The 19,003-nt window shown below is 50.8% G+C and overlaps 1 protein-coding gene across 10 annotated transcripts in view; it reads right to left on the bottom strand.

Moving 5' to 3' along the window:
- Positions 1 to 19,003, bottom strand: part of MEF2C (myocyte enhancer factor 2C) — a 119,855-nt gene that overhangs the window by 54,595 nt on the left and 46,257 nt on the right. For all 10 annotated transcript variants that reach the window (XM_076067116.1, XM_076067133.1, XM_076067130.1 and 7 more), the window contains exon 2: positions 8,224 to 8,367. In XM_076067116.1, the coding sequence (XP_075923231.1) occupies positions 8,224 to 8,277 (54 nt within the window). In that variant the 5' untranslated portion in view covers positions 8,278 to 8,367. The remainder of the gene's footprint in view (positions 1 to 8,223; positions 8,368 to 19,003) is intronic.

Here is a 19,003-nt window from a genome sequence, read left to right on the forward strand (position 1 = left end):
CGTGAAAGGGAGAGAAGAGAAAGGATGGAAAAGGAAGCGGTAAAGTAACAAGAAGTAAACAAGAGGTAAAGGAATGAAAAAAATGAACGGGAAAAAAGGCTCAGAAAATATGAGAATGGTGAGGGAGAGGCTGCATGAGGGCCTGGACGCTGCCACACGGAGGAGCAGCGTCTGCTTTCACAGTGGGTGGCAGGGAAAGGGGGAGGAGTTCGTGAGTGGGTGTGGCTACGTTGAGGTAACGTGATTTACTGGATGCTTGAGCTGATTTTAGAGAAAAAGATGTGTGCATATTCATCCCTTTCAACGTCACCATGACTGCATTGTACGCGTATCCTAACGTTAAACTACTACTGACGTATGAAGAGATACGTGTTTGTCGTTGTGTTAGTAACTCTAAAACTACAACTAAACAATTTTGTTTTTATTTTACCAGCTACGTAGGATGGTTGCGCCCCTGTGTGTGTCTGTGACCGCCTTCCTGTGTAGCCGGTAAGACGGTGCTAAGCGGAAGGCGATGAATAGCGAGCAGAGTACATACTAAACGAATGACTTAAGCGTGGGGCTAAGCAGTGGATGGGGATGAATACTTCAACAGCAGAGTAACCATACTCTTTGGTTTTTTCGGTAAAGTCACGTAGGTAAAATAAAAATAAAAGAATAATAAAACAACTAAATTACATCACGACGTTTCGGAGGCAACACAAGCTTCCGTCTTCAGGTGGAACAGTCACAGCAAGATAGCTGCAGTTGTAGTTTTAGAGTTACTAACTAGCTGCAGCTATCTTGCTGTGACTGTTCCACCTGAAGACGGAAGCTTGTGTTGCCTCCGAAAGGTCGTGATTTAATTGAGTTGTTTTATTATTATATTATTTTTTATTTTACCTACATGACTTTACCGAAAAAAACAAAGAGTATGAATCCTTGCAGTCACGAAAGCCTCAAATCTAGCACAGTAACCCTTCTGTTCATGCATTTTGTGACAATTAACATACGTACAGCCCTTTTATCAATCTGTCGCTGGATGAGTGCCTCCCCTACGCCCGTGTGGGTTCTCAGGTAGTGGGGGTGTTGAGCAAGGTTATTTGACCATACTTCACCAAGCTGGTCGCAGTGTGGGTTGGCAATGGCTCGGGAGTCATAGCACAGTTGAAATCAATAACGCTTTTAAAATCGCATACACGTAACATCAATAGCGGATTTACCGAATTAGCGAGAACACAAAAATTCCGAACACGCACGTAAGGAAACGATGCCGCAAAAAAATATAACATAATGAAAACCAGCGCTTCGGGAACAATCGCAGTATTATTGGGACGCGAAGTCAAGGCGTTTATTTATTTATTTTACAAAACGCAGTTGTACCTGAAACGTACAAGGCAGTTAATTGTTAGGGCATCCCCCGGGGAAGTCATTAAAGCAAAATTCCAAAATACCAAATCGAACACGCTTTTGCAGTTTCCCTTGCATTTCCTGCACGAACAAGCCTCGACAAGTTTCCGACGGGTTCCTTTTCCAGCACTTTTTAAAAAAAATTATTATTTTCTCCTCGGTGCGCAACGACACGATGGCTTGTCGAGTCGTTTGATGTCGCGACTGAACACACGAAAACTGCTAAATGACTCTGGTCAGTCGGCTACAGGGCTTCCGTACAGGCCATTGCCCGAAACACCACCCAGTAGTTGTTTTTTTACAGGCTGCACTGTCATTTTTTTTCCCAGTCGCTGTGAAGCTACTTGGGTTGCCGTACCCGAGCCAGAGAGCGGTGAAGGGGGGAAATCAAGAGGCGGGGGGGGGGGGGTAACGTATATATTTACATCGGAGATTCATCGACGGACATACTCCCCCCTAGCCCAAGCGATAGCCACGGGAGCAAGTGGGCAGGCTTCGTTTCGTCACTGTTGTGAAATACGTAAATACCGTAAACCTCTGTCCGGCCACTCTTCTGGGTTTATGTGTAAAAACATTTTTTTTTTCCAAATAAAGATCGTCCGTGCGAGACGATTGTGGTATCAGCTTCACTAAGTATCATCAGCGCAGGGTGTGGCCTCATAAAACCTCATGTTTACATTGCACACTGCACCACGTGTCACATTTTTAAAGCGACCTCGAGGAGGCCGAGGGTTTGTTCGGACGTCACTCGCCACCGGCGTTCCCCCCTCAAGACGGGAATCGAACTCGGGGTCACAGCGGCGTGCGCAAATCACTTCGCCCCACCGCCCTGCCCGCGCGCAACGCGTACGAATCGACGATTCGTGTCGAGAGCATAATCGACTTTTGTGATGCGGTACAGCCCTGGTAGCCCCGCCCACCCATGTGCCCCGCCCATCGGGCCACCAGGGGACTCCGCCCTCCCACTCCGCCCCCTGCGGGAGGGCGCGTAGCTGGCAGTGCGCGCAGCGCGGAGCAGGTGGGAGGGCGCGTGGGAGGGCGTGTGGGTCACCTTCAGCGCGAGCGCTTGGTTCCTTCACAGGAGGGTGGCCGTGGCAAGGGTGGTGGGGGGGAGGTGAGATGGGTGGGGGGGACAGTGGGAGGATGGGGGTCAACCCGTCACCACAACCCCCTCCCCCCATCCCCACTCTCCCCCCCTGCCGGCCCCCACCCCACATATGAACAAAAGCTGCCAATGCCTTCACAACTTGACCTTTACGCCGTGCCTTGCTTTTTTTTGTGGCGAGCTCTTTTTTTCACGACATTTCTTCTTTTTTTGCAAAATGAAAGCAAAAGATTCACACGCCGGAGCGGCGTTTGAATTCCGTGTGTGTTTATTATTTTTGTAGCCGTTGATAGTAGTGCGCTTCAAAAAATAAAAACGAAAACCTCATGGGGCGGACTACGTGACGAGCCGTGGGCAGGTGTCGCGCCCAGAGACTCTACGGCCTCTGAAGTCGCGGTCCGAGGCCGCGGGACACGAATGCTGGCTGTGGCAACTCCGCGAAAATCCGATCGAAAACAATCGGCTGAACTTAAACCTCGCGAGCTGATACAGTGAGGGAAAAAAGTATTTGATCCACTGCTGATTTTGTACGTTTGCCCACTGACAAAGAAATGATCAGTCTGTAATTTTAATGGTAGGTTTATCGTTTATTTGAACAGTGAGAGACAGAATAACAACAAAATCCAGAAAAATGTTGTGAATTGATTTGCATTTTAATGAGGGAAATAAGTATTTGACCCCTCTGCAAAACATGACTTAGTACTTGGTGGCAAAACCCTTGTTGGCAATCACAGAGGTCAGACGTTTCTTGTAGTTGGCCACCAGGTTTGCACACATCTCACGAGGGATTTTGTCCCACTCCTCTATGCAGATCTTCTCCAAGTCATTAAGGTTTCGAGGCTGACGTTTGGCAACGCGAACCTTCAGCTCCCTCCACAGATTTTCCATGGGATTAATGTCTGGAGACTGGCTAGGCCACTCCAGGACCTAAATGTGCTTCTTCTTGAGCCACTCCTTTGTTGCCTTGGCCGTGTGTTTTGGGTCATTGTCATGCTGGAATACCCATCCACGACCCATTTTCAATGCCCTGGCTGAGGGCAACAACATTTGACGGTACATGGCCCCGTCCATCGTCCCTTTGATGCGGTGAAATTGTCCTGTCCCCTTAGCAGAAAAACACCCCCAAAGCATGTTTCCACCTCCATGTTTGACGGTGGGGATGGTGTTCTTGGGGTCATAGGCAGCATTCCTTCTCTTCCAAACACGGCGAGTTGAGTTGATGCCAAAGAGCTCCATTTTGGTCTCATCTGACCACAACACTTTCACCCAGTTGTCCTCTGAATCATTCAGATGTTCATTGGCAAACTTCAGACGGGCATGTATATGTGCTTTCTTGAGCAGGGGGACCTTGCGGGCGCTGCAGGATTTCAGTCCTTCACGGCATAGTGTTACCAATTGTTTTCTTGGTGACTATGGTCCCAGCTGCCTTGAGATCATTGACAAGATCCTCCCGTGTAGTTCTGGGCTGATTCCTCACCATTCTCATGATCATTGCAACTCCACGAGGTGAGATCTTGCATGGAGCCCCAGGCCGAGGGAGATTGACATTTCTTTTGTGTTTCTTCCATTTGCGAATAATCGCACCAACTGTTGTCACCTTCTCACCAAGCTGCTTGGCAATGGTCTTGTAGCCCATTCCAGCCTTGTGTTGGTCTACAATCTTATCCCTGACATCCTTGGAGAGCTCTTTGGTGTTGGCCATGGTGGAGAGTTTGGAATCTGACTGATTGATTGCTTCTGTGGACAGGTGTCTTGTATACAGGTAACAAGCTGAGATTAGGAGCACTCCCTTTAAGAGTGTGCTCCTAATCTCAGCTCGTTACGTGTATAAAAGACACCTGGGAGCCAGAAATCGTTCTGATTGAGAGGGGGTCAAATACTTATTTCCCTCATTAAAATGCAAATCAATTTATAACATTTTTGACATCCGTTTTTCTGGATTGTTTTGTTGTTATTCTGTCTCTCACTGTTCAAATAAACCTACCATTAAAATTATAGACTGATCATTTCTTTGTCAGTGGGCAAACGTACAAAATCAGCAGGGGATCAAATACTTTTTTCCCTCACTGTAAGTGTGCCGCCGCCGCCGCTGTACGTCCGTGTACGCGATTTTATTGGTCCAGTCCGTTCCGCACCTTTGCCCGTGATTAAACCTCCGCTCGGGGAGCATGCTGCGGCATATTTGCGGTTGAGGTGGGGAGAGCCATTGGGTTAAAAGACAAAAACCTCGGGCACTAAACGTTTATTTCCAAGCAATGTAAATAAATAACCTGACTCTTATTTCAAAATAACACGCTAAATATGCGCTAGTGCCTTTCCGCATCATACTTGATCAGAAATGAGTCATGGGCAAAAAAATAAACAAGTCTATTTTCTTAATAATATAAGTCTCTCAAAAATATGCACATATTTCAAGCTTAACCTGGAGAATGCCTCTAAGGCTCAGCGTTAAATATAATTACATTTTCTATAATTCTTTTCCGGCAAGTTCTCAATTTGAAATTGTGCCAAAATGCCAAACTGGGTCATGTTGGTGTTATGATGCACCCCACTTACAGTACAAACTTGCCTGCCAAGTAAACGCTGATGTATAAATTGACAAGGCGTGCATAGATTTTGTTGTCGGCGGTGAGCAAAGGAGGAGAGGAAGAGGTTGAGGGGGGGGGGGGCAAGGTTATTTAAAAAAAAAACATAAAAATCTGCGTAGCGCAGCCGAACGTGTGAATTCCGCAGATTTCCAACACACGCGCGCGCGTGTGTTCCAGCCAGCCCCTCCGTGCGTCATCACGGGCCTTCAATGCCTCACCGTTCCGCTGTAATTCCCTCGGCTCATCCCTAACATCAAGACGCGCCCCTCTGCTGGATAGACACGCTGTTGCCACATTGATGTTCCGAAACCGTGAATGTTTACTAAACTCTGGCGGACGGGGTGGGGGAATGGGTAAAGAGAAAAATCTTTTCCAGAGGGCTCAAAAAATCCACGAGGCGTGGTGGCGCCGTGAGCGAGGAGATGCGAGAGGCTGCACATTTCACCCAAGCACCTCCTGCAAATCCCATCACTGAAAGCAGTTTATCCAGGGATTTTCTCCACTGCAATTCAATCCCATTCCAGAATCATTCACTTACAACCTCTTAGTTGGGTCCCCCCCCCCCAACTCACACCCCCCCCTCCCACGTCCAATACCATGGGGGGGGGGAGGGGGCACGTGCGGCGTTGAGCCACAACCCCCGCATATCAAGCAAGGGTCACCACGGTGGCGTGTGCCATTATGGTTTTCTTGCAAATGGAACGGACGCTCTTAATGCATTCATTACTCAAGCCCCCCCCCCCCCCCCCCCCCCCCGCGCATGGCGGGAATAGATTCGCAAGGACGCGTGCGGTGTCTCTATCTCCGAACAGATCGCCGCGGAACTCTATGGATCCGCCGAAAGCCGGAAGTGGACGTGTGGCTCGGGGTGGCGGGGTGGGGGGGGGGGGGCTTAAAAGCCTGTGAGAGCGCTGAGCCCAATACTGTGGTCGTCGTCATAGTAGTAGCAGCAGTCTTTTTTTTTTCCCTCTCCACATTTTATTTACAATGATGCCATCAGCATCATGCTGCGAGATGAAGCGCCCGCTTGGAAATTTTGCCGAGCAGTGACCCACCAAAACCCCCCCCCCCACCCCCCCCCCCCCATGCGCAGGAGAACGGCCTCCAGAAGCAGACGTAGCGGGACTTCTCAGATCGTCGCCTCGCTCCAGTTGAGAAGCCGGCTTCATCGCGGGCGGCTGAAATCTGGGCTCGAACCTTGTTTTATTTTCAGCGCTGGTCTCAGTTCTCTGATCCATGACCTGCCACTGACCACCTACAATAATTGTGTAGATTAAAATTCTTGCCTGAGAATGAGGCCTTATTTTGAGAGTTACATTTGTCAGGCGAGCCCTGCTTGAGGAAGGGTGGCCATTTCCTCTTTGAGTTATTGCTGTTGTGCAGCCTCTCTCCGAGATGCTACGTTTGAAATCCTGCGAAAGGTGGGTAAACTGAGATACTCGGGGGTGGGGGGTTACTGAAGATGAAGTAAAATTTTCACGGTCTCAACCCCTGCCACCGATGATTGCCACTGGTAATGAGCAAACATAGCCAGATAATGAACCCGGATCTCCGAGAGGAGAGCGCAGCGGGGGGCTAGCCATCAAAACGCTGCTCTCAAGGGGGCGCAGGGAGCACGGCGTAAGCAGTGTCCTGAGCGGAAACAGTTAGAACGGACGATTTTGGTAATAAGCATTAAACTGTCTGTTGTTTCTATGGATGTGATTTAAAAAAAAAAACCCTGTGAATCAGAGAAACATTGGAGAGCAGCGCGCCAATTAAAAAAATGATAAAGGGTTCAAAAGGACGTGAACGCACGCGCGGCGAGCCCGCCAAAGATGAGTGCAATCATGCAATCGGCCAACGAGCCACTTAACGATCACCAAAACAAAACGAGATGCGCACATCCGCGCGCGCGTCTCCTTTTAATCAGAAAGGTCGCGGTTTTCAAAGAATTAATAAACTAATGGACCCGGCGACTGTGATCTGCGCAACGCGTGCCCTCCAACTTGCCGTGTAAATTCTGGTGCTCGAGCACGGAGAGGCACAAAGAGGGATGAGGGGAAGGGGGGGGGGGCCCACTCTTCCACTCTTCGCTCGGGCCGGGGGGGGGGGGTACGCTGAGCCACTAGAGCCTGAGAGGCCCCTGTGTGACGGTGGCGGACGCGAGCTTCATTAAAGCGTCGCCGCAAATTATTCCCGAGCGTCATGGTACCGCGGGGAAACGCAAACAGGTGATGTGGGAACATCCGCCCGTGTCCAGGGCGATGGGCTCTGTCACGCCGGTTTTCAACGAGGCCGTGGCGCGATCATCACTGTTCCTTGGATTTGCCCTACCACTGCTGTTTTTCTACCAAGGAAAGGCCCGCTGAGCTGAACAGCTCTTTTTTCAGAAGCGAGCCGGCCGAAAAAATGATAGCTCGACGAAGTGGCTTATCATGACGTGGAAATTTATACCAGCCAAATTCTCAAAACGCACGTCAATACTAAATGTGAATGGAAAATTAAAAACCGGAGGAACCCGGAGAAAAATCCACGCGGCCACGGGGAGAACATGCGAACTCTAAATATACAAGAATCTGGGTTGGAATCGAACCCGCAACCTCCTACATTCCAGATGAGGGAGTTAACATCTCGCCACAAGAGTGGCCAAGTAGTTCCCACAAGCCCCGCAGATTGCAGGGAGGGGGGGGGGAGGTGGAAACTGTTGCGTGGTGGTGGCCCATCTGGTGGCAGTGGTGAGAAAAAGCAATTGCAGGTCTGCAGCACTACACCTTTACCCCACGGATGGCCCAACCCATGCCCATGGAGTTCCCATCGCAGAATAGTCCTGCCACCACCACCACCACCACAATCACTACCCGTGCGAGGGAAGCGTTACCAAACGGGTAGTTGAAGGGTTAAATTCTCCACACTGGACAGTCGGGCAATTTCCCCATAAACCAATCCCTGGATTTGCGCCACCGCACACTCAGCCCGGCTTAAATCACGCGGCAGCCGATTTAAGTTGAGCTCTAAGTTGGGCGCCGAGCGCGAGTCGGCGGCCCGGTTGCAGGACCGGGCTCGCCGGGGCAAATTACTCGGTCGACCGATGCAACCACCACCCGCCCCCCCCCCCCCAAAAGAGCGACAGCGGCACCCCCCGCGGTAGATTGCCCTCACCTGTCGGTTGCGCTCGTCCGTTATCCGGGCGATCTGTATCTTTTTCCGCCCCATCTTCCGGCCTCCTCCGTGGGTGTGCGGGCGACGACGAAAATGTCCGCCGCTCTGTTGCCTCGGAAACGCTTCTTGCCCGACCTCCTCACTCTGCGAACGCGAGGAGACAAAAAAAAACAAAGCAGCTGCTCATCTCAAACGTTCCTGCTATCAAGGGCGCGGAGGGGACAGCATTTTCTTTTTATCTGCCACCTGGAGTAGATTTTTTCTTTGCGCGTGCGCCTGCTAGACAGATTAACCAACCGGCATTAAACTGCTGGGACTTGGCAGGCACGGTCAGGGCTACAGGCAACAGTACCCCCCCCCCCCCCCCAGTCTCCCCCCTCCTGCTCAAGGTCACGTCCTGACATTCACAGGAAGTGGCATCACCCCCCAACATGCAGCCACTTCAACCGTTAGCGTCTCGATCGCGGAGAAAGCCGGTCAGGTGTGAACGACGGATATGTCGCGCGGTTAGCTATGGGGCAGGAGGACAAGATAATCTTCCCCGGGCAAGGCTTCTCAAGTTTTAGATTATGTACACATTTCACTCGACGTTTGGCTGTCCTTTTGGCCAGACAAAAGATTAAAAAACACGCCGGTTCAAATAAACACGGCACGTCGCGTTTCGCTCATATAGGTCAAGCACATTCTGCGGTGAAGATGCACGGACAATTGGGCGTTTATTTATTAAAATAACAACACGTGCGGCTGTACATCTCTCACACGTCCCACAGTTTGTAAACAACACACTTGTGTACACGCACATGCAGGCAGGCAGACAGGACGCAGAACTGGGACTGCTGCCAAAACAGAAGGGGCAGTGTGCCAGGAGGCGCAATTTTGACAGCAAATGGAAAACGAGCTTGCAAAGCTAGAAAAAAAAGCACCCACGCACATGCGACGGCTTCCAGTCTATGGGAGCTGCGGAAGCGAGGCCCCCTGTTCGCAGGCGGCGGCTGACGCCAGCTCAATTAGACGCCGGGAGGAGACACACAGACAGGCGCGCAGCTGGTCCGCCTGTCTGTCGGCACAAGCAGCGGAGCACAGCCACTTCGAGCCGCGCGAGCCAACGCGTGGCAACGATCCCTGCCCCCCACCCCCTCAACTGCCCGAGTCTGTCATCATGCCATCATAGAGGAGCGGGCTGGGGGTGGGGGGGGAGGTCTATCGTCCACCAAGATGCTCTCTGTACACGGAACGATACCGCGATTTGATTGCGTTCATATGAAGGGCGCTGTTAGAACAGCGGTGGGTTCGTAGAGTGGCACAGCGGAGGGTTCATAGCGTGGCACAGTGGAGGGTTCATAGCGTGGCACAGCAGTGGGTTCATAGCGTGGCACAGCGGTGGGTTCGTGGCGTGGCACAGCGGAGGGTTCGTGGCGTGGCACAGCGGTGGGTTCATAGCGGTGCACAGCGGTGGGTTCATAGCGTGGCACAGCGGTGGGTTCATAACGTGGCACAGCAGTGGGTTCATAGCGTGGCACAGCAGTGGATTCATAGCGTGGCACAGCAGTGGGTTCATAGTGTGGCACAGCGGTGGATTCGTGGCGTGGCACAGCGGTGGGTTCATAGCGTGGCATAGCAGTGGGTTCATAGCGTGGCACAGCGGTGGGTTCATAACGTGGCACAGCAGTGGGTTCATAGCGTGGCACAGCAGTGGGTTCATAGCGTGGCACAGCAGTGGGTTCATAGTGTGGCACAGCGGTGGATTCGTGGCGTGGCACAGAGGTGGGTTCATAGCGTGGCATAGGAGTGGGTTCATAGCGTGGCACAGCGGTGGGTTCATAGCGTGGCACAGCGGAAGGTTCGTGGCGTGGCACAGCGGAGGGTTCGTGGCGTGGCACAGCGGAGGGTTCATAGCGTGGCACAGCGGTGGATTTGTAGCGTGGCACAGTGGTGGGTTCATAGCGTGGCACAGCGGTGGATTTGTAGCGTGGCACAGCGGTGGGTTCATAGCGTGGCACAGCGGAGGGTTCATAGCGTGGCACAGCGGAGGATTCATAGCGTGGCACAGCGGCAGATTTGTAGCATGGCACACAGCGGAGGGTTCACAGCGTGGCACAGCGGTGGATTTGTAGTGTGGCAGAGCGGTCAGCGCAAAACGCTACGAAACCCGGTGACCTGAGTTTGACAACCAGTGATGAGCGATACGCGAGTCAATCCTGGACATTCACCTAAGTTACCTCAGCCTTAAATGAGCACCTGGTACGGTGTGAAAACACATCAGTACTGGAGAGACAAAGGCCGCTGGGCATGGCGCTAAGGACTGAAAGAGTTCTGTGCTTCCCCATCCCTTCACGAAGCTGCAGAGACCAGCATGGTGAGGTATCGTTCAAAGAATCCCATGATTGACATGGAGGAGGCAAGGCTTTCGTCCAGCAGTGGACTGATAAAGAGCTACAAATTATAATTATACATTTAAAAAGAACTCTCCTCCTTTGTCGGTTTCCGAATCTGCAACGATTTATCCTGCTCGAGAGCGGATAAACTCTCATGATTTGGTGTCGCAATTAAATTCAAGTAGACCCGATTATATTTGTATTAATTGTGGTGAATTTACGGACCACAAGCGGCACAGAGCATGGGGGTCACGTGAGCGTGTTACATGCAAGGCTTACGAATCGAAAATAATCCATTTTCACACGCGTGACTCGACGCATGTTTCGCGATTGTAAAAAAATAAATCTATTTTAATTGACCAATCAATGCATCATTATGCTCCCAGTTTTTAATGAGCCTTTGTAATCAATGCTTGGGCAATATGGAATGCGAGTGGGATCTTTTTTTGTTAACATTACCTCCCAAACAATTTTTTTTTGTATTTTGTTTAAAAGCATCAGTTTTATTTTTAAACTTTAATCCCGCTGAAATTGTTTTGTCTTGCTTGATGCTGCGTATTTTTTAAGGGTTTTTTTTCCTGTTTTGGCTCATATTTCAGCTTTGTTTGCCGTTTTTGATCTTTCATGACGCGCTATGTATTGTTTCACGACCCAGGTCTCCCTGAACATGAAATGTTTAGTCTCGATGGGGGTCTCACCTAGTTTCAAAGAGAGATTTGATGATGATGTTGATGGTCATTGATGTGAAAGCTAACTCATGGGCATATTTATCTACCGGTTGAAATTAAAGAACCCCATGACGCAATTCTCAAGAGGCCATTTGCGCATTACTGCCAGCACATAGATCCGCTGATAATCTTTAAGAATAAGTAACCATCTCAAATTAATGTTCACAGAGGACTCTCGCCTACAAACAAGAGACTGCCTTTTTGTTCATGGTGGCCACACCGTGCTGATGAAGCACAGCGAAATCAAAATCGGTCCGGGATTTTCCTGCTTTAAACAAATGTTACGATAAAAAAAATTTTTTACCTGAAAGTCGATAGACGGACGAACCAAAATACCATTATATTTCATATTTTGGCAAGGAAAGAGACCTTTGCTTATTTAAACATTATTCTAATTTCTGCCGAGATCCAGGTTGCCCCTGCTTGCAAAAAACAAAGGCACGTGCATGACACTTAGCGATAAAAGACGGGACCGGGCGGTCCCCAGACCGGTGCGTATTTCAAAGCTGCAGCATAGAACGTGGTGCGGGGGGTGGGCGGCTGCGACGATGTCAACATCGGCAACGATGACCTCAACAACAGGAGAAATATGGTCATTTTAACGATGAAGATGTAGTCATTTTAACGGACGGACGGACGGGTGGTTGCGCTGGTTAAGGGGTGGGGGAACGGACAGACGGACGGACAGTTGGGATGGACGGGTGCTACTTGCCTACGCAAAGTTGAGCGAGCCAATCGCTGCGAGTCGGTCTCATCAAGGCGCATGTTTACACGCCGCGCGCCCACTCGCCCCCCCCGTGACCGCCGGGCATGACTGCACGGGGGCGATCGTCGTCGCGGCTACGTGGACACCCGGTCACACGTACCCGCGTTTATTCCCTCCATCGTGCACACTCCAGTGCCTTGCCGTGAGAGGTCAAATTCCGTCGGCGACCGCCGCCGCCGCCGCCGCTGCAAAATGTTGTTACGCAGAGCGAGCGTGTGGGGGTGTTTAAAAAACATTTTTTCTGAATAATCTCGACAGAGAGGGCCTCCCCCCCCGTGCCTGCGTGGGACGTATCGGGGGGGGGGGGGTTGTTTGACCATAGTTCACCACGCTGGGCAGCGCGGGTTGGTGATCGCGGGGCGAGGAGCACAGACGTGAGGAAGCATAGAAGTACTGCACAGATCGACAGTGGAATGTTTCTGCACTGCCCCCTACTGATCACCACGTCAGCCCCGCAAGCGCTATGGCAACCAGCTTGTGCATGGTGGTGGTGGTGGTCTCCCATACAGGCACCGTCCAGGCTTAACCCTGCTTAGCTTTGGAGGTGTGACGAGATCAGGGGGGCACATTGCGTGCGATTTGGTCGTTTCGCCCCGACACAACAACCGAACACATTTAAGCAAAACAAAACATGTAAATGGTAACGATTTGGCATAACGCACGCAGTTGCGCGCGCGATGACTTAATTTACAACGGCGGGTGGAGTCATTCGCCGTGCTTGTTCGGTGCCACAGCTGTACGCCAGCCAGCGCGGCTGTCAGGACGATAATAACCAGATACTGCACGTCCTGTCAAACAGCACGGGGCGACTGCGTTTGTCACGGCGGTGTAAAAGGCCGGAACGTCATCATTTGTGCGGCAAACTGGAACATGAAGGAACCCGTGAGCGCCGCGCTCATTTATCGGTGCACATCTATCACATCACGCACTTCCACTGAAACCAAACGCACATTGACAAAGATCCCCGGAGAACCTGTAACAGACAGTAGGGGGGCAAATGCTGTTAGCGAGCACCAATTAAGGCCTGCACGGTACACGAGGAGGTGGGTGGCCAGAACCATGCCCGACGCCTTTGTCTCCCCAGTGACGACGATGTTACACACCTCACCAGGCACTCATATGAGGGTGAGTCGACCTAGGGAAGGCCCAGGACCGGTTAAGATAATCGTCACGGGCGTTGGCCGTGAGCAGGAATTGAACTCGAGCCGCCGGGTTCGTAGCGCAGCGCGCTAACCGCTACCATTCCCCACGATGATGACTGCCATACGCATGCGTGCACCTTTCTCTCAAATCAGGGCAACACAGCCACACGGCCTCAACTCCTCTACCCGTGCAACGGGGCCGCAGCAGCAGCGTTAAGTATGATATTGCTCGCATGCTTGCTCTTGAGTTTGTCTTCCCAAGGGCAGCTCCCTGGCTCAAGCTCCCTGCCCATCCCATTCCATCCGATCAGATGCCGGCCGGTCGGTTTGGCCAGGGCCCCCTCCCTCCGTCCCTTCCGCATCGCACAACACCCCACCCCGTGCTGGAGTTCTTGAGTCATGACCAGGAAAGGAGAAAGAAGCAGGTTTCCTCTTGCCTTCCATCGGCGGTCTTTTATAGGGTGACACCATCAGCGGATGCAGTTTGACATCGTATTCAGGATATTGCTAGAGGAGGCTATGATTCACCCACCACAGTGATCAAATTCATTTTCACGATATGGTGGGGGGGGGGGGGGTTCCTGCTATTCAATTCATAAATATTCCATTGATATTTATTTTCCACTAATGGGTTTACAGCAATGACAACAAGAACCCATTACATGCAATGCACGCACAGATTTACGCAGGCGCCATCCAACGCTTGTATCGCGAGCCTGATCAATGCGTCGTCACACCCTTCCAACAAACTACGGTTCCACGGTGGCGCGCCGACACAATCTCGCCGTGACTCAGGCTCGCGTTCCGACGACAACAACAACAAAAAAACTCGCGAGTGATTCAGGTCACCCGCAATCGAATTGCCAATTTAATAATTTTTTTTAAGAAACCACTTTAAAAAAAAAAGTTGTTGTAGTTTAAAAAATAATAATAATACCTCCACGCCGACAAAGGCACCACCGCCCCGTTTTCCAGCACCCCAAACGAGTTTCAGGCGCGCAAAAAATTTTTTCAAACGTTTAAGACCCCCCCTCCCCAACACAGGGACGCACTTGCCCCTGAGCACGGCCGCGCACGAAGGAGTTCGATCCGGGGCACGCGAGGGGACCGGCTTAAGCGCCGCTGGCAACGGGCCCGCAATGTCAATATTAGAGCTCAAAAAGGAACTGGCCAAGGAGAGGAGGGGAAAACAAAGCGATCAAACCTGAAAAGTTTTCAGGTTCAAACTTGCCCCCCACCCCACCCCCCCCCCCCCCCCCGTGTGACGTTCGGTACAGTACCGCGCTGCTGCAGGCGCCAACAGCTGACGGTGGACACACTTCTCACGAACGCAACATCCACGCGCCCCCACCCCCCACCCCCCGCTGCCTTCGGCCTTCATTTACCTTTCCAAAAAACCTAAGAGTATCGCGGAAAATATTTATATCGGACAAAGATGTCCATTTAGATTCCGCGGGCCTTGGGGAGCCGGGCCTTGCTGGATAACGGCTGCCAATGTCGGGGATGGCGCATAAAACGTGAGCGCTTTGGATGCCTCTTGAGTTAGTGTTGCTAAAACGAAACCATTAAAACTGAACAAATTTGTTTTATTTTACCAGGTCAGGCCTATTGAGCTATATAGCTCAATTCAGTGGCTTATCAAGAGGAACATTTATAGCAGCCAAATACTCTGAACGCATGATTCTAAAATGCGGAGGGGAAAACCGGAGGACCCGGAGAAAATTCCACACGACCACAGAGAGAACACGCAAATTCCAAATATACACGCATAAGGGTCGGGAATGAACCCACGACCTCCTGTATACCAGGCAAGGGCGTTAACATCTCGGCACCGCAACGCCCCGCTGTTATAATCATTTTAGGCACAGTGAAGCTCAAGGAAACCCAGCCCAGCTACAGATTGAAATCGAGAGGTGTCCTGAAAAAGCCTGATAACCCACCGTGTAGATTATTGTTTTTTTTTTTTAGATAACCCATACAGGGCTTCGTCGAAACGCATGACAATCCACATGTGTGTGATGGTTTTATTTGAATAGTACACAGTACAGTGCTCACAGATAGCCACACGGCAAATGTATGAACTTACTCCATCCTCTATCCACTTACTGTGCCTTACTATCAACAACAAAAAGACAAACTAACCATACATTCTACATAATTATCTCGTGCTGGTTATCAAGTTTGATTTTTTTATCCAACACCCCTTGAATGCCACCGGTGTTACATGTTGCCACAAATTACATTGACCAACGCAGCCTGATTTAGACATGGTGATGAAACGGGCTCTGTTGCGTATCGCACAAATATGCTGCATAACGTTTGGAAAATATAAAATCCCACGCGATTCCTGCGTTACATTTTTTTGCGATCTATCAGGCTCTGTGACCCATGCTGTAATGCAATTACCGGGGGGACCTACCACATGGCCCGGCATCGAACCTGGGTGGCCAGGATCGTTGTGCAGTGAACTCGCGGGTGGAAATAAACCAATTAAATGTCTCGATTAAATAATTTAAACGTCCTACATTTATAGAGGTGGCATGCCATCTGAGATTCACCATCTATCCTGCAAGGGAAAACTGGGAGTTGCTATACCAGTGCGCAAGTGGCTTGCTCGAGCCAAGGCGCCAGCAGTCATCTACACAGTGGATGACATGCTTTGGTAAATTAACTGACAGGAAACGCGTGGCAGGAACCGAGCCATTAGCTCGGTGTGACATGGCTCGGCCGACAGGCTGGCCACCTGCTTGGCTAAGCAAGCAGGAGCATATTCTTAGTTCTTTCGGTAAAGTCACGTTGAAGGGAAACAACAAAATAATAAAATATATTTTATATATATATTATTATTTTGTTGTTTCCCTTCAACGTGACTTTACCGAAAGAACTAAGAATATGAATTACTGCAGTCACGAAAGCTTTAAATCAAAATTTTAGCAGGAGCATGTCAGCTATTCGCCATCATGGTCCCCCCATCCCCAAACCATCTCTGCAATTTGATTGATTGTCACGCATGGGGGGGGGGGGGGAGATATAATAATCACTTATCCCTCCATCTTGCTTGTATTTATTGTTGTTTATTCTCTCTCACCGGAATACTTTTGTTCAATCCATGTTAAACATACTTTAAATTGAACACAAATAATGGAGCACAGTTAGCATAAATTGCTTTTACGTGAAAAAATACATTCACGCGCGCAGGAATCCGTTGCGTTTGTCGCGAGTGTGAGAAATAATTTTAAATCGACGAGCTGTAGCTTCGTTATAACGCCCCTGTCATCCAGCTGACAAAAATTAACTGCGCAATCATGTACAATATACATTGTGCGTTGCTTCGATGGTTGTTGGTGATGAATAATACGTAAATAAACACCGGCACAGTGCTTAAAGTGCAATGTGCTAAAGGCGAGGCCATCTAAAATCGACACCTATCCACAGCGAATATCTGTATCGAGTTTTGTTTTATCTATGGCCATCCTGGGGATTGCCTATTGCAAGACCAGCACTGACCGATGTGGTCAAGTTTGGGCAAACAACCCCCCTGCATGCGGAGGTAAGGCCTTCAGCCAGCAGTGGATTGACAAAGACCAATAATCCATTTTGCCATCAAACAATAACATAAAACAACACAAATAACCCCCCACCCCATTGGCTTTCCGGGTCAATGGTTTTAGCACCATTTGTTGAAGCAACATAAACCCTGGAGCAGTTTTGACTTCATGAGTCTCATCAACATATCAATGTATACCAAGTGGGGGACAGTATAGTCTACTGTCCACAACATACACGTGGTTATGTACAGAGAACAATACGTACACATAACTACATAAAGCGCACAGACAACAGAGCGTACAGGTCTCCATTGAAACGAAATCCCTGCAAGAGCGCACGATGGTGTGTGTTTATATTTATCAGCTGAATATACACCACAAGTTTTATATATATACTGCATACCTTATACACCAGGGTGTGCACCGAGTAACAGCATTTCCCTGCTATGAATACGAAATTGCGCATGCTTTTAGCGAGCGGTCGATAAAACGTACACACTTCACCCCGTGGTTGTAGTGGGGGTGGCGGTGGTGGTGGTGGGTCTATACAATGTACACGCGCGCACTACTTTGGCGAGGGTATTCCGTCTCCACGTGCAATGTTTTCCGACAGCGCCCTGGGAGTTTGTTTCTGACGCCACACCAAGCCACGGTCTCCCGGCGACTGAACCGCCGGAACGTCTGATGACCCTGTCGGGGTTGAGCCATGGGGACTCGCACTTCCGGAACAGCAGGAGGAGGACGACGACCCCCTCCCCCCATCTCGCAATACCCAACTTCAATTTGGCCCGCGACCAAAATCTCCCCTCCTCGCCCCGCCACAAAGCTCATCGGATCGAGCTAATTAGGGTCCGGGGCCTGGTTAGCTCGCTGCTTGGATTCGAGACCGACCGCTTTGGGGGATACCACTTGTGCTGCACACACCTAGGTCGCGTGGTGGCCAGGAACTGGCTGTAAGTAGTACAGCAATGGATTAGTGAATCGATCTGTGCGGAGCTTAGAGCGAAACTGCCCCACCCCCCCCCACCCGACCGACCGAGGCGTGCGTGCGGGTTTTTCTCCGAGTGGTTTCCTGCCACGCGCCGAGCACTCGCTAAGAGGCGTCCAAAAAGTCAGTGGGTAAATGAAAGGGAATCGTATTATTTTATTTTACTGCGAAATTTAAACCGCATCGCGCATCCGGCTGAGATTCGAGACAAGGGTCCGTGATAACGCCGGGTTTATAAACTATAACAAAATATCAATAACGATGCACCATGCCGCACGCAAGTACGCAAGTACGCAGGCTCGTTCTGCGTCCTAGCGAACGTCGCTGTGGGCCTCGTCTTGAATCAAATACTCAAAAAATAAATATATATTTGTCGCAGCGGGAGATTAGCGGACACAGGATCCACACACGGGAGCCGTATGGCCCGTTCTCAACATCGCCACACACCGGGGGGGGGGGATACTCTGTACAAAGCCAACGTGGAGACTTTAATTGACATTATTGAACAAAATGCATCGAGGAAGGGCCCTAAAACTTGGATTCTGAAAATACAGCCAAGGCCAACGACTAAACTACCTGCTGGCAAACACACTAACGGGGAGAGAGCAAAGAGCATTCCCCCCCTCCCACCCCGCTGTGCGAACGCACGCGATCGCCACGGCACGGTGTGTACAGCTGCACGGGAAAGGTCGATTTCCCACATTGCGTCCCAAGGCCAAGCGCGGTGAGGAGCCACACGGAACAACCTGAGCCGGCGTTCCCATCGCTATGGCGACAGCAAAGACGACAGGGTCGCCTCCAAGCGAGCAGCCCTCCCCGAGGCACCAGACGAAAGGGTAACCCGGCGCGGGTTGGCGGCGATGGCGACGGACATGCAAAGCAAAAGCGAGCTTGCGTCGAAGCCAACAGAAAAAAAAAGCGAGAATTATTTGAATCCCTCCCCCAGTAAATGAACAAGGTTTCATTTCGAGGGTTGTCGCCGTTGTTGTTGTTGTTGCCGCTCTGGAGACGGGGTGATCGATGTTCGGTCGCCGCGTCGATGGCATTCGTCGGGACTTCTCACTCAACGGAGCGGGCGCTGCGTAAAGGGCTGCGATCTTCCACTTCCGAGGGTACTGCGCCATCGGTGGCGATCAAACGCAGGGGACGAGGGGTGGGGGGGAGGGCGGGCAAAAGGGATGAGAGCGGACGACGGTCGCTAGGGCACAGACTTCGCTGGGACGCGGGGTGCGA

The sequence above is a fragment of the Petromyzon marinus genome, chromosome 1 (genome assembly GCF_048934315.1).
Source record: "Petromyzon marinus isolate PM22_M1 ecotype Great Lakes invasive population chromosome 1, UKy_Petmar_22M1.pri1.0, whole genome shotgun sequence".
Lineage (NCBI taxonomy): Eukaryota > Metazoa > Chordata > Hyperoartia > Petromyzontiformes > Petromyzontidae > Petromyzon > Petromyzon marinus.